Source organism: Dinoponera quadriceps, unplaced genomic scaffold (assembly GCF_001313825.1).
Source record: "Dinoponera quadriceps isolate SergipeBrazil2010 unplaced genomic scaffold, ASM131382v1 scaffold1070, whole genome shotgun sequence".
Lineage (NCBI taxonomy): Eukaryota > Metazoa > Arthropoda > Insecta > Hymenoptera > Formicidae > Dinoponera > Dinoponera quadriceps.
In genome coordinates, this window is record NW_014555341.1 from 1,171,510 (window position 1) to 1,185,515 (window position 14,006).

Consider the following 14,006-nt stretch of genomic DNA (forward strand, 5'->3'; position numbering starts at 1 on the left):
TGGACTGCGCGCTCGTGACATGGGACGGCTGACGACGAGATTGAAGGACAGATATGCTGAATCAGATAATTCCGTTGTCGTGCAATACTGTAGTAGGGGGTGATGCAGAGGAAACATGATAGAATGGAATGTAATGAGAGAAAGAGAAAACATGTTCAACGCGTAATAGCTCTTCGTTTGATTCTTCCTACTAATTAGACCTGTCAATTAGACCTGCTCAATTAGACAAGGATAATATTTAGTTCTCTATCACTCTGTTTCACTGATTCTGATTTCACCCCCTCTAACGGGAATGTAGTCTATTTCTTTAATTACACGTACTTATCGGACGAATCGGATTTGGAAATGTTTAATATTACTTAATTATAATTGAACAATTATATGGAGTTCTTACCAAAGAAAATATTTTCAACGGCACCGAACCACACACAAGTGCCATCATTGGCATCGCTGCGCTGATACGACGTGGATTAAACGAAGAACGTATATAATGCAGGATTTTCTTTCTAAATAGGTTTTTATTATGCATGTATAATAAATCAACTTAAAAATTAATGTTTATTATCATGAGATGTAAGGAGATTTACACACGTATAACTATATTGAGTCGCCGTATATGCAGTAATTATTAATAAATAAAAGCTTTGCCAACTAAAAGCAGCAGAGAGAATAAGCTGCACAATTCAAGTCGCTGTGCACTATTTTGATACCATTGGGATAACAGTGCTGAAACAAATTGAAAAATTCCTGTACTCGCAAGTTACACTTTGCACTTTTAACAGATAACGCTTGACATTGCCAGTTAAATATTAATTTGAAATCAACCTCTGTCGTCGTTGCTTGCAATCCAACCGATCACAGGCTGCATCTCATTTTGTCGTCTTAACCACACATTCAAAGGCTCAAAATACTTGAGCATGGCACCAGCGTCTATTCTATTCGTTCTACCTCTCGTCATTTGTCTGACAATATCTTGCCACGGTCTCGAAGCTCCCATCGACAACACGTCTCTGTAAATACAAAAATATCTCGTTTTAGATCGATAGAATATTTGATATAATTTTGTAATCGCTATTTAATACATTCGCTGCCACGCTCCTCGGGCATATTTCCTTCTACCAAGCCGCCAAATGTGTTCTCCGCTTTATTCACAAGCCAAGGCTCCAAATAAACGTGCTTATACTACGGATTAACTCTTGCTTGGCAAAGGAGATCGGTAATCGACATACGTATATATTCGTAGTTGGCTTGTAAGACTCATATATCAATGACAAGTATACTCGTAGTTGGCAGGGAACGTGTTAAATGACGATTTAGCAAATCTTACTATAATATCCACGTTATAATTATTGTATACGTACGATAACAATCGACCCGCCTCTCGTGACCTGTAAAGATCGCAAGCATGCAGTTCGCCAATGTGACCAGAGATTTCACACAATGACTGGAACAATTGGAACTGTAAAACAACGCCTACGAAGTACCTAAAAATTAACAAGTGCATTACAGCGACATGTTTTCGCATAAATCCGTTTAAAGTGACAGGGTGAACATATATATGTCCCTACTTGGCGTAAGGACTGTCCGCTGGAATATGATACTTTGCTGCCGGATCAAAATTTCTTTCGGATCTAGGCGTAGGTGGGACAATACCCTGATATTGTAATCTCAGTTCCCACCAATGTGCTGTCATGTCTTCTACGCCGTCGCTAAAGACGCGCCACCTCCACTTAGGAAAAAATAGCATGCACTTTTACGACTATTTAATTATTATTCAGCTTACATTCTAGCTCAATAATCTCCCATTCTTAAAAAAAAAGCATACTATGTATAAAAATTACACGTTACCTGATCTATTATATAAGCAAACGGTAGATAAGCCACTTTGCGAAGAGCCATTAGCATTAAAAAGTTTATTCTACCGTCGTAATCATCTGTTAAGTTATTGTGCAGTCCGATTTTGTGTAAATGTTGAGGAGTAAAAATAGATAAACCTATCGCATCGCTAACAGCTTCGTGAAAACCTGACGAAGAAATGATCGTGACAGAAAACCAAGCAGTATAATATGCATAAAAAGGACGTACCTGGAATCGCTTCGTTTCGAAATAGCAACGGATGATCTTTATATTGCAGATAATATTGCACATGCGCCATTTCATAGTGCGTTGACAATAGATCCTCCAATGTAACTCGGGTACATTGCTTTATCCTGTAATTATATAAAAGAGATATAATTCCGGAAAATCTAATACAATATAGAAATGTTAATCTGAAAGAAATTAAACTTCGTAAAATAGTAAAAGAACTGACCTATAATCGATTTTATTGCAAAAGTCCCACGCGCTAGGACCACATTTCACTTCTCTGTCGATAGGTTTTTCAAACATGGAAAACTTCCAGAATTCCGGTGGCATCGGCTTCATCCCAAGTGAAGTAAAAAACTCCTCAGCTATTTGAAACATCCTTTTCACCGTAAAAACATTCCCTCGTAACGTTATTCATATTACATAAATTTATAGGAAAGCGTACCGTTCAATTTTTTAGGCATACCTCAGTGGAGTGATACTTTGAATCATCATTTCCAAAGTCACATCGAGCTTTCTGCTTGCAGGGAAAGGTTGCACTAGTTCGAACAGACCTTCCCAATTTTGGGCCCACATATTTCCCAGAACGTGCGCCGGTAAAGGGCCGTCCTCGCGTATTTTGTCGCCGTATCTTTCGATTAGTTTCGATCGCACGTAAGTAAAAAGATTCTTATACAACGGAGTTATAGCTGACATCACCTCTGCTATGTTTTGTTTGAAATACTCGTCTTCGAATAAATCTCTCATCTGGTCTCCAGCATCGGCAAAACCTGCAAGAAAACATTTTGTGAAACGTTTACACGTTTCTCAAAACGCATTATTCCAAGAATATTCGTAAGATGAGTTAAAATATTATATCTATTGCAATTGGTAGAAGCTATTCGTACCATTTAATTTCGCCGCTCTATTGGCCAATTGAACGTATCTCAAATATTTGTTCAGAAGTTTTGGGCCGACCGCTTCATGCCAAGCGTGCCAATAATACAATAATTCGTCGTAGTTTTTCGATTGTGCCATCATTTCATTTATATCTGGAAATTTTCACAAGCACGAAAATGCATATACACATCGTAGTCCGTATATTTATTTCTGTATACAACATTGATTTGAAAAACTAACCGTGATCTAGACTCAAATTACAGTCTGCATCAATTTGTTTGTACGGGCATATTCTGGCTTTAGAATAGATTTCTTTCATCTCGGTTATTAAACGGTTTATCTGAAAGTTAAATAAATAAAACTAATAAAATTTAACTGTGATGGCATGAGAATTATTGATACTTTTTAACACTTAATGACAGAGATTCTAGTCAAAATCAAAGAGTCACAGCCACATTTGTGATTAAATAAATTGAAAAGAATTCGAAACTATTCTTATTACGACGGATTCAACCTACTTCATTAAATTTATCATCAGTCAAGGAACTTCGACCTTTCGTAGCAATCATTTTAAGTTCCCTTCTTGCTAAAGGGTCTGGTATTCGACTCCAAGCAAAAGTAACCGCTTTACGCCAAGAAGCTCTTTCGAATTTTAATTTTAGAGCTTGTTCATCCACCTGTGAGGACCAGAAAGACCAACAAATTTTATGAGAAATTCAGTAACTTATAAATTATAATTATTTCGTTAATTTGTGTATCAGTTAGAAAATTTATTTCACCATTTTTTGGTGATTAGTATCAGTAACATTTGTCGCGAAATTCCACTGGGCCGTCATCACTCTCGTGCACATTAACGAAGCTGCGCTGTCATATTCTCTGAGGAATAAAAGGGCGTCCCCTAAATTCACGTTGAGACCCTTCGAATAAAACGCAGTGGAAAATAAATGAAAGACTTAAAGAACATTTAAAGAACAATTTAAAGAACATTTATTACACAATTTCCGGCGTAATTAACCGTCGTGTTTTAGAGAACAACAATTATGATTTTCCAAACGTGATTGATGTTGAAGAACACCTATTTTTTATGAGGAAATTGTGAGTCGATTCGCCTCAATCTTACCTCCAAATATTTCCCATGTGTTTCCCCTTGCAGTAGAATAATAAAGAAAGTAATGAAGATTCGGATCCCCACTGTCGTCATTATCCGTTGCGGATTCATCGCTGCACCAACAATTGATGTGCTAAACTTCGTCGCGCGTGTCTTAAGATGTTTTTCATTCTCAAGAAGAATCTTGGCTTGCCGCAATGTGCAGGAATAAGCGCAATGATAACTTAAATCAAAAACCTAATCCGTCCCTAGCAAATCAAATATAATCCGAAGGAAATGTGATTATAATGTCTCACGTCGAAAATTTCAGAGCGGAGATGAATTGTCGAGAACGATATCCTACCCCATACGGACACCACAATATTCCTTATATTTATAGACTTTCGAACGATCGATCACGTTGCTGTCTCGACAACCAGTTGAAGAATCAGCGGTCCAATGTTGTCGCGGCAAAACTGAATCGTGGCAGAAAGAGAGACGGGCCTATCCGGCACGGATATTCCACGGGCGAAAAGAGGAAGGGACAGGCGCTATCGGTGCGTGAAGCGTAACCACCCAACACCGCATCGCGGCACACGCCAAAATCTTCCTCTATTGCTCTAACTTCGCAATTGCTCGATTAAATATGCCGTACGAGTTAATCCGCCGAGACTACTCCGCTATTACTATACTATTACTCTCGCATTTAATCTATAAAAGCGCAACATATATAATATTCTTTGTGTTTCACTTTCGCTATTAGTGAATAGTATAGTTGAAAAATATTTTGCTACAAAATCATTTTTATTAACACGTTGACTGCCACGGAACTTTTCACGATTCTGGTCTAAGAAGCCAATCTGATTTAATCAAGTAATGAAGCGACGAGATAACTCGTAGTTGGCGTCCTGGGCAAGTAAACAACCTACGAGATATCTCGTAGTTGGCAGTCAACGTGTTAAATAATGTATCGTTGAAAAAAACGTGTATATACAAGCTGCTTAGTGATGAAAAGTGCACTTTACGCACAGCGGTACATAACCCAGTTGGCTTCATCCTGTAAGAAGACACCGTAACTTTAATTACTCGGTGGCGCAATCAGTGACGGCAGGACAGGAGTAATTGGTGTACAGAACTGTCTCTCACGTTTAATGACTAATCTGATATCACTAGTCCGATGTTATCCTTAATATTAGTGTCAGAGAAGTAGCAAAAAGTCTAAACTCTGATGCGTTAATTTATGTATAATACGTACTTTAATATGAAAATCTTTTGTTTTAAATAAACATATCTTTTTAAATTTATCTGTGCACAGTATAACGTAGAGCATAACATAGATAATTGGATCTCAGGTGTGGAGATAATTATTAGGATATATTTACATAGCAATTTTAGCTACTGAATAAGATCGGGAACGAGGTTGCGATGTCTTAAACTCATGTCCGCGAAAGGAGTTATGATTCGCTGCTCATAAGCATCTGTCCAGAACATTTCCGACAACGGTAAATCCATTTTCTACGCCTGCAAATGTGGAGACATATTGTACTTCCGTGATTACACGTGATTACACGCGACTGTATCTGTTATTATTACATGATTTATATTTTCAGTCCAATTGTAATCAAATTTTTCGGCTCTCCTAAAAACAGAAAATCCAAGAATTAACAAAATATATTTATCGAATAAAATATTCGACCAACTCAGCATGTTTTTAACAATAATTTAATATCTCTACGTGACACATTCTGTGCAGTTACTATCTGCTGGATTTGAAGGTTATTTGCTGAATCTTCCTTTGCCTGAGTAATCGTTTGTGAACATTCTGTAATTCATGTAGTTTTCTATGTATTTTGATGCAATCCAGGACTTCCGGAACCTAAATTTGTAATCGAGCGATAGCTTTTATAAGAGATTAAGTAATGGATATTTTTTCGCATATGTACGCTTTTTTAATTTTTTGACGTTTGTTCAAGCAAAGAATAAAAAAGTGTTGTTGCAACAATTACGCATAACATATATAAAGAACATTACACTAAAATTGTCCATCAACTCCATTAGTGACTTCAGCTGCATTTGCGTTTTCTCTTTTTCCGCGTTTACGGTAGCTCGTTCAGATTGTAATTTCACGATCTCGTCTTTTTTGAAGACGATCTTAGCTTTCACTTCATTCACAGTGGACATCAAGTTACTTAAGTTCCTCTTGTGTTTGGTCAAAGCGATACTGTGATGACCTGTGTGAAACGGGACGATTTACGTATTGCAATGTTCGTAGGATAATTATTGGTTACCTGCGATTTTCTTCATTTCGAGCATATATTGAGTCTTCTCATCGATTTTTCGTATGCAATCTTGATTCTCTATGTCCAATTGTTCGAAGTCTACAGCGCGTAGAGCCTCGCCGAGTTCTTGTCTACGCTTCAGCTGCTGCATGGCTTTCCTTTTCTGGATATTTGTGGTTGTCGCCTTCAGTCTGGTTCGTCCTATTATGGTATCGGCTGCTTTCAAGCATTCCTCTATGAACCTACGAGTTAAACTCATACCTATTGTCTTTATCAGTTTTGCCATTTACATATAATAACCCATAAACTAATTTATATTAGTAACGTAACATCAATGTTACAATTTCCCACTCATGCGTTATATAACTATTACATAACGCATACGTTCTACTGCATTTGTATTATTGAATGGGAAATTATAATTTGATGTTATGTTACTGTTAATCGGTGTTTATTAGGTAGCTTCTGTGGCACCTGACAAACTTCTCGGCCGGTATTTTCCCCGTAATGCTATCTACACCTTTTTCTACAACATCTTTTTCAAACCTCTCCCTTGTTTCGAAAGTTTCGCGAATGCTAGTCTCATTTTCTTTCATTTGCGCCTGCAGATGTAACTTCCTCTGCATCGATTTCCGTTCATCTTCTATCAGTTCTCTTGACAACTGTTGAATTTCAGTGTTCACCATTTCGATGCGATTTGCATACGGGATTCTACGATTCGATGTAATTGGAGAAAATCTTCGATAATCGAAGACACGATAGTAACGAATGTTACGGCTATTTAGTAAATTAACTTTGTTCCTCCTCTTTCTATTCTAGGTGCTAAAACATTTGGAATGGCATGTCGACTTCCTGATTGTATACTGACGATGCTCGTACTGTCCTTGTCTTGTACAGTTCCAACACTTCCGCTCATAACAGGTGACGGAGGAACGTGATGTGGCATGATTTTTTGCATGCGTTTAGGGGTTTCTAAGATTTGCGCTATTGCTGAACGAAATATATTAAAAATTCAAGTTGACAATCATATTTCTGGAATAACGTTAAAGTTAACATAAAATTTTAAATATGACGATTCCAGAAAAAATTTAAAGAGTGAGTACATATTAAATGAAAAGATTACTTTGAAGGCTCTCAGGATCTTGACGCATAAGATATCGTTCGAAAACGTCGTTTTCTAGTCTCAGAAATAGATTTGTTTCAGCGATATTTACGAGTGTCTGCCGTAATTCCTCTTCTGTCATATCTACAGAACGCTAAAATATTCTTCCACTCTTTAATTCCATTCTTCTACGCTGAGAATATTCTTACCTTCGTAATAAGATTCATCTGGTTTAAAGGTTAAACCTAATGATCCCAAACTAAAGATACTGCTTGGTTGTCGCGACATTTTTATTTTGCAATCTTAATCTTTACAGATTATTCAAAATGTTACATTATGAGAACATTACATATAATATATATGTGGAAAATTATTTTATACATTTTACAATTTCTTTCGATATGTGTCACGTGAACAGAGATATAAACCTTTTTCAACTGCTTTCAGGTACTAGTTTCCAGTAAGTATTTTTAAGAGATTTGAAACAAATAAATTTACATTTTCAATGATTTTATTATACTTTTAGCTTACAAGACGTATACAACATTACATGGCACATTGATGTGGACTAAATCTAAATATTTTATGACAAAATAATATTTTTGAAAAATATGTTACACATTTGTGCAGTATATTTGTACGGTAATACGTATAATTTATAATTGATAATATCGTGTAGTTATCAATTAATGTGTAGATAGAAAAATCTAGCTGACTAAGTTACGACACATGTTTCAATTAGGATTCTGCCAATAGAGCTTCTTGCATTATTTCAACATCATTTATATATAAGACATATGCTATACCGATTTCCTTTTGTTCTGAACTGTACGATCTAATTGAGGCCGACAAGTCATTAACGGAGAAGAGAATTTCAGCACCGCCGTCCATAAATTCATTCTGTGAAACAAATATATTTATAATTCGATAGAAAATATAATTATAATTTAAAATCTCATACATACAAAATTGTGTATTTAAAAATTATTAAATTTAATTATTATTAAATTTCGTATGTAATGTTGAGGAACATGTAAAATTTTAAAGTTGCATTATGTAATAATACTTATTGAAATATAAGTAACATACCCAAATAGCACAAATGTTCAAAAAAACATCTTATACAATAAAAAATATTTCGTATTTGTGTTAAAATCCTTGTTAAAATTTCCATGTCAAGTTTTTAATATATCCGTGTGTTTAATTTAATATATTAAGTTTATGTTATCTCAATATTTTATGCTGATTCGATATTCGACATGTGTAAATGTTAAAATAATACTTTGTGTTAAGTTAAAACATACAAAAATTTGTGTGGACTGTTTGAGACATGTGAAATATGTTAAATTTAACACAAAATTTTCACTGTATAAAGACGTTCCAGAAATATTAGGATATCTCTAGGATGTCTAGGATGTCTCGTGAATATTTGTACTATATGGGTGGAATACGATATTTAACACAAATTTTTTATTCTACTTTTACCTCAACTTCCACCTCCTGTCCATTCACCCAAACGCTATGTGTTTGTTTGTCTGCAAATGTCACGAAAACAGATTTATGAAATGTTTAAGACGATATTTGACACGAATATAATATTTTCGTTAATTACCTAATACAATTCTATATTCCTCATTCTCAACTTTAGCCAACCAGGTCTCCAATATTTTTGTTTGCGACTGGACAAACTGCTTGTAACTCTTTCCGTTCACCCATAATGAGTAAGAATACTTCAGGCCTATTGAATTATCATATAATAGAATAACAAAAAAATAAGATTTTTCATCTCAAGGATGAACTTCGATATTGATCTACCTGGCATTGGATCGACTCTGATCACAAACTTGGTGCTATTGAACATAAAGATTTCGTCACCGACGAGACGAAACATCCAATCTCGGTGAACTATTTCGTTGCCATCAATTTTTACCACACGCTTGCCTGTTGCAGTTCCATGCTCAAACTCCACCACATGATTTCCATCACTCATAGGAACAGTCCATTTGGCAGTAGGTTCGTTCATTGAGGTTTCTAAATGATGGAGACTTCTAAAAACATGTAAAATAACACATTATAAAGTACACAAATATATAAATAAAATAATATTTTAACATAAAAAAATAATATACCAAGAGAAAGAGAAAGAGAAAAAGAGAGAACTCTTTCCCACATAGCACAACAGCTAACGTTAACATTGTTGCAACATTAATATTGCAACAATGTTACTGCAAGTCTCTATGCTATATGGAAGCGATTAGTATTATCAATTTCAACTACTTGGTATCCGAGTCTTGCAATAACTGAGTATACAGCTAATTTCAAACCTTATTATTATCTTTTATCTGTTAGAATTATTTGTTAAAATTATCTGTAGAGAATTATTTGTTAGAAAGATTAATAATTTGTAACGTCTGAAATTAACTGTACACTTAGTTACTAAGAGACTCGGGTATTCAAGTAGTTAAACTGACAGCACTAATAGCGATCAATATATCATACTTTAGAAACTTTCGACGACAATAACAAAGATACAATATTAAAGGTACAGCTCGTGTTAGAAAATTTTGTATATAAATGCGATGAACGACGCAAATAGACTTGAGTAAAACATGTTATTAAGCGAAAAACATAATTGTTATCGTTATTGTGTATTGCTGTAATAGGGATTCTTACTGCTTTACTGCTCACTAAAGTACACGTATACTATTAAACCTTTATATTACGTAGCTAGCATATATGAATTTGCGGCAACAAAAATACTTATCGTTATGAAAATGAACTGCGACGATTTGTGCATTAAGTGAAAATAAACAATTAAGAATAAACAAATTCCTTACTTAAATCTATGTATTTTACTCACCGAAGTAGAGCGCATGCCATGTCTCTTCCAGTTGCACCTGTACTGGCCTCGTTATTGATCGCCCTTACCTCGCGACTATCCTCACACAATCAATAATCGTCATTTTATCATACCACATAGTATAACTTCTTTACATATGTTGTAAGGAAACAACAAGTTTCCTTAACCGTCTAGTTGTTTCGATGTTAAGATATATTTATCGACAATACGGAAAACAATATAAATAATTAAAGTGCAACGCAGTTATAGTAATTACATAATCTTTATTTAGTATTTTGTTACATGCGTACGTGTGTAATTAAATCTTATATAATTTCGATTAATATCGTTATCTTTCGCAAAGTTCATTGTTGATAAAAGAGTAGAAGGATTATATATGTAAGTATTATAAAAATTTATTATAATGCAAACACATGATATATAGAAGTAGTAAAATCTACACATGTGTATATAATAATAATATACGTTATAGCCCCGGCTTATTTAAATGGTGCGCGCGGGTAACAATTTACCTGCACACGATCCAAATCCAATTCTGTAACCATCGCCGACACAGTAACCTGAGAAACAACGCTAGTAAATTGATACGTAATTTCAAATATACGGTAAAACTATTTTATTTGCTTACCGCGAATGATAACTTCATCACCATCTTGAAGGAATTTTCTTGTAGTACCATCTTTCAATGGAACATTCTTCGTTCCTTTCCAGCACAATTCCAACATAGAACCGAAAGAGTCCGAAGTCTACAATAAATATTTGATATCATCACAATTCCCATAGCAGAAGCTTACAGCAATACGTACGCAGCTGTATGGGTTATACATGAACAATCATATATAACTTTTTGAAAATAATAGATGTGGAGGGATTTTTTGTGGAATTATAAATAATAAAGGTATTTAACGAATAATAGTAGAAAATTTTTGAACACACCTCTCCACTTATAGTACCGGAAGCCATTAAGTCACCAGGATTAATGTTGCATCCGGTGACAGTGTGGTGCGCCAATTGTTGTCGTGGGGTCCAATACATGTATTTATAGTTGCTCCGGCATACAGTTGTGATTACGCCACTCGAAGCTGCTAAAATAAAATTATAATTGTCAAGAATTAATGAAAAAAAGAGAGAAACGTGCGTATTATAACTATAAGGAAAGTGGGAAGACAATAATTACTCGACTTACGTTTAATATTAACTTCTAATTTAACGTCAAAGTTACACGACTCGGAATGCTGTAAATATGGGAATGGTATTGGATCTTGGACCGTATTAGGCACTTTGAAGGGTTCTAGAGCTTCCATCGTAACTATCCACGGAGAAATTGTAGTTCCCAAATTCTTTGAATCGAACGGACCCAATGGAACGTATTCCCATTTTTGGATATCTCTCGCTACAAAATAATTGAATGCAGAATTGAAAATAATATAATACATGTTTGAAGCAAATGTAATGAGATAAATTTTGTATCGTAACATATCGTACCACTCCAATCATTCATCAGGACTATTCCAAAAATGTGATCGTAAGCATTCGAAGCTGAGACAGTATCACCAAGATTTGTAGATGGTCCGCCGATAAAGAAGGCAACTTCGAGTTCAAAATCCATCAGTCTACAAGGGCCGAAAACTGGTGCGGCGCCTTCGACAGGAAGTGTTTGACCACATGGTCGTCTTATGGGTGTGCCAGACACAACAACGGAACTTGCTCTTCCGTGATAGCCGACAGGCAGGTATTTCCTATGTATATACTGGTTTTAATTGGCACAGTTTGCAAAGTAAAATCAAAATGTAATAATGCAGCGAAAAATTACCAGTTCGGCATCAGCGCATTTTCCTTGCTACGGAACATAATGCCAACATTTGTTGCATGATTGATCGAGGAATAAAAATCTGTGTAGTCGCCAATTTTTGCCGGCAAATGCATCACAGCATCCTTCTGTGCGACTAAAACTCTAAAAAGGAAACGTTAAAAGAAAAATTACGATGGTGATTCAAAAATATGCATTTACTATTAATTTTGACTTGTTGTTTCCTCACTTAGAACGAATTTCTGCATTTTGCAAGGTTTGGTTGCTGGCAGAAAGCAATTCTTGAAGTTTTGATCTTGCTTCTAGCCATGCTGGCCTCCCGAGAGACATAAAATCATTAAGACAATCACGACGGAATACATCCTGTTTCTCTTTCAATAGCGGCCCATCGAAATAATTTGCGATAGCACTCAAATTCAAAATCTCATCACCGATTGCTACACCTATTGTTTTTTCTGGCTGAAATATTTTATATAAACCGTTTTATGTAATATTGTTTATCGTATATATGTATTAATAAATAAATTAAATTATTAGAAATAAATGAAATCGATGCTTTTATTGATAAAGAATCTAAACTGGTAATATATTTATATTTATATTTCATATTATAAAGTAATATACATTTTATTGAATTTTAATATCCAGATGAGGTATTCTAAATTTATCGAGCGACAGTAATGTATCAACTGATGATACCACATTAAAACTATCTGCTACTAGACGGCGCTAGGTACTATGACTTTACACTAGTCACTAGTTTACACTAGTCATTTGATATGTGTACTAACTAGTAACTTTCTATTAGATCTTAATATCGACGATGCATGTAAACAATGGTATACTAAGTTCATTCGATACATCTTTTTGATGTGTATTGCACCAGTTTAGTATACCGTCGTTTATATGCATCGTCGATATCAAGATAATCTAATAGAAAGTTACTAGTTAGTATACACATGTCAAATGACGGAGTAAACTAGGCCTATGATAGCTATGTTGCGTTCAGTAGAATGAAACATTTAGCAAATGACTAGTCATTAGTGAACCTGATTGGTGTTTATTTTTAAATCTAGCTAAGATCCGGAAGTATACACTAATCAGATTTTCGAACCACTAGTCATTTACTAAGCGCTTCGTGTGGGTGCGTGTATGTATACGTGCGTGGGCATGATGTTGCATTCATGTGGAATGTATGAGATATATTTCATTTTTATGCAAGAATACGTAATAATAACAAGAAATATTATTTATGCTATATATTTTATTTTATATATTGTAATATATCCGGAATATATTACAAAAATATAAACAAAAATATATATATGCACACTTCACATACGATATAACCTATAATTCCATGGCAAAGATAGTCGTAGCTGTGTCATAACGGACATGATCAATGTTTATCCACGATGCAACATGATTTTACTTACCTTCTCCTTTGTAGAGAAGATTCCGTACGGTAAATTTTCGATCGGGAAATCGCAATCTGGCGAATAATTGATGAAGGATTTCATGGTTACTGCTGCTGTTAACGTCTGCCGTCGGAACAGACGTTCTCTTGCGTAAGAATGTTGCGACTGTAAGGTAATCAGCTTACGGAGACTCGCTCGGGTCTGGGGTCGACCGGGCCGGATAATTTATACACCTGTTTACGATCGTCACTGTCGATAAGCCTCCGGTTTGACTGGTTTCTTGCATTAAGGCGATGGAACCACTCTATCAGTTATTTTTCCATCATCATTGTTTGTCACTGTGCCACGAGTGTTGATTGGTTAAGAACGACAGATAAGTAGCAAAATATAATTATTGTGTCACGCGGAATATTATATCACACAATGCTCCTCTCATCTTTTTTGATTTAAAAATTCCCAATTTTAATTGGGAATGAACTATTTTTC

General features: G+C 35.1%; 4 protein-coding genes across 5 annotated transcripts; all 4 read right to left on the reverse strand.

The window, feature by feature from the left end:
* Nucleotides 1-628: 628 nt before the first annotated feature.
* Nucleotides 629-4,311, reverse strand: LOC106743873 (angiotensin-converting enzyme-like). The gene is given in 13 exon segments (XM_014618103.1): nucleotides 629-765; nucleotides 826-1,010; nucleotides 1,362-1,484; nucleotides 1,569-1,729; nucleotides 1,849-2,024; nucleotides 2,086-2,210; nucleotides 2,312-2,464; nucleotides 2,552-2,855; nucleotides 2,973-3,116; nucleotides 3,205-3,304; nucleotides 3,483-3,641; nucleotides 3,744-3,881; nucleotides 4,085-4,311. Coding segments are annotated over 13 exon segments (2,004 nt in total). The 5' UTR covers nucleotides 4,184-4,311.
* A 1,483-nt stretch (nucleotides 4,312-5,794) lies between these two features.
* On the reverse strand, nucleotides 5,795-6,989 carry LOC106743855 (coiled-coil domain-containing protein 113-like). The gene is made up of 4 exons (XM_014618077.1): nucleotides 6,775-6,989; nucleotides 6,340-6,572; nucleotides 6,083-6,282; nucleotides 5,795-5,927 (listed from the first exon to the last, which is right to left on the reverse strand). The coding sequence occupies exons 1-4, from the start codon at nucleotides 6,954-6,956 to the stop codon at nucleotides 5,808-5,810; spliced, it is 735 nt and encodes a 244-aa protein (XP_014473563.1). The 5' UTR covers nucleotides 6,957-6,989; the 3' UTR covers nucleotides 5,795-5,807.
* A 1,181-nt stretch (nucleotides 6,990-8,170) lies between these two features.
* On the reverse strand, nucleotides 8,171-10,312 carry LOC106743874 (fas apoptotic inhibitory molecule 1). The gene is made up of 5 exons (XM_014618104.1): nucleotides 10,293-10,312; nucleotides 9,248-9,480; nucleotides 9,045-9,170; nucleotides 8,918-8,967; nucleotides 8,171-8,332 (listed from the first exon to the last, which is right to left on the reverse strand). Exons 1-5 carry the CDS (start codon nucleotides 10,310-10,312, stop codon nucleotides 8,171-8,173), a joined length of 591 nt encoding a protein of 196 aa, XP_014473590.1.
* Nucleotides 10,313-10,671: 359 nt separating this feature from the next.
* On the reverse strand, nucleotides 10,672-13,823 carry LOC106743862 (fumarylacetoacetase). 2 transcript variants are annotated; one of them, XM_014618088.1, is made up of 8 exons: nucleotides 13,539-13,823; nucleotides 12,332-12,561; nucleotides 12,106-12,246; nucleotides 11,778-12,031; nucleotides 11,479-11,685; nucleotides 11,229-11,374; nucleotides 10,921-11,038; nucleotides 10,672-10,852 (listed from the first exon to the last, which is right to left on the reverse strand). In XM_014618088.1, the coding sequence occupies exons 1-8, from the start codon at nucleotides 13,620-13,622 to the stop codon at nucleotides 10,776-10,778; spliced, it is 1,257 nt and encodes a 418-aa protein (XP_014473574.1). In that variant the 5' UTR covers nucleotides 13,623-13,823; the 3' UTR covers nucleotides 10,672-10,775. The 2 variants fall into 2 exon arrangements, with proteins under 2 accessions (XP_014473574.1, XP_014473573.1); XM_014618087.1 differs by having other exon boundaries at nucleotides 11,229-11,377; nucleotides 13,539-13,820.
* Between the last annotated feature and the right edge of the window lie 183 nt (nucleotides 13,824-14,006).

Excerpts from the sequence above, each read along its gene's own strand:
- LOC106743855 (XM_014618077.1), bottom strand. The coding sequence starts at position 6,956 with ATGCAGAGGAAGTTACATCTGCAGGCGCAAATGAAAGAAAATGAGACT. Across the intron at positions 6,573-6,774 it reads AGCTACCTAATAAACACCGA|GTTCATAGAGGAATGCTTGA; the intron begins TTAACAGTAACA and ends TTTAACTCGTAG. Across the intron at positions 5,928-6,082 it reads AGTTGATGGACAATTTTAGT|GTTCCGGAAGTCCTGGATTG; the intron begins GTAATGTTCTTT and ends TTACAAATTTAG.
- LOC106743874 (XM_014618104.1), bottom strand. The coding sequence starts at position 10,312 with ATGGCATGCGCTCTACTTCG. Across the intron at positions 9,171-9,247 it reads CAGAGTCGATCCAATGCCAG|GCCTGAAGTATTCTTACTCA; the intron begins GTAGATCAATAT and ends ATAATTCAATAG. Across the intron at positions 8,333-8,917 it reads GACAGGAGGTGGAAGTTGAG|AATGAATTTATGGACGGCGG; the intron begins GTAAAAGTAGAA and ends TTTGTTTCACAG.
- LOC106743862 (XM_014618087.1), bottom strand. The coding sequence starts at position 13,622 with ATGAAATCCTTCATCAATTATTCGCCAGATTGCGATTTCCCGATCGAA. Across the intron at positions 11,039-11,228 it reads CCGGTACTATAAGTGGAGAG|ACTTCGGACTCTTTCGGTTC; the intron begins GTGTGTTCAAAA and ends TATTTATTGTAG. Across the intron at positions 10,853-10,920 it reads TGATGAAGTTATCATTCGCG|GTTACTGTGTCGGCGATGGT; the intron begins GTAAGCAAATAA and ends GTTGTTTCTCAG.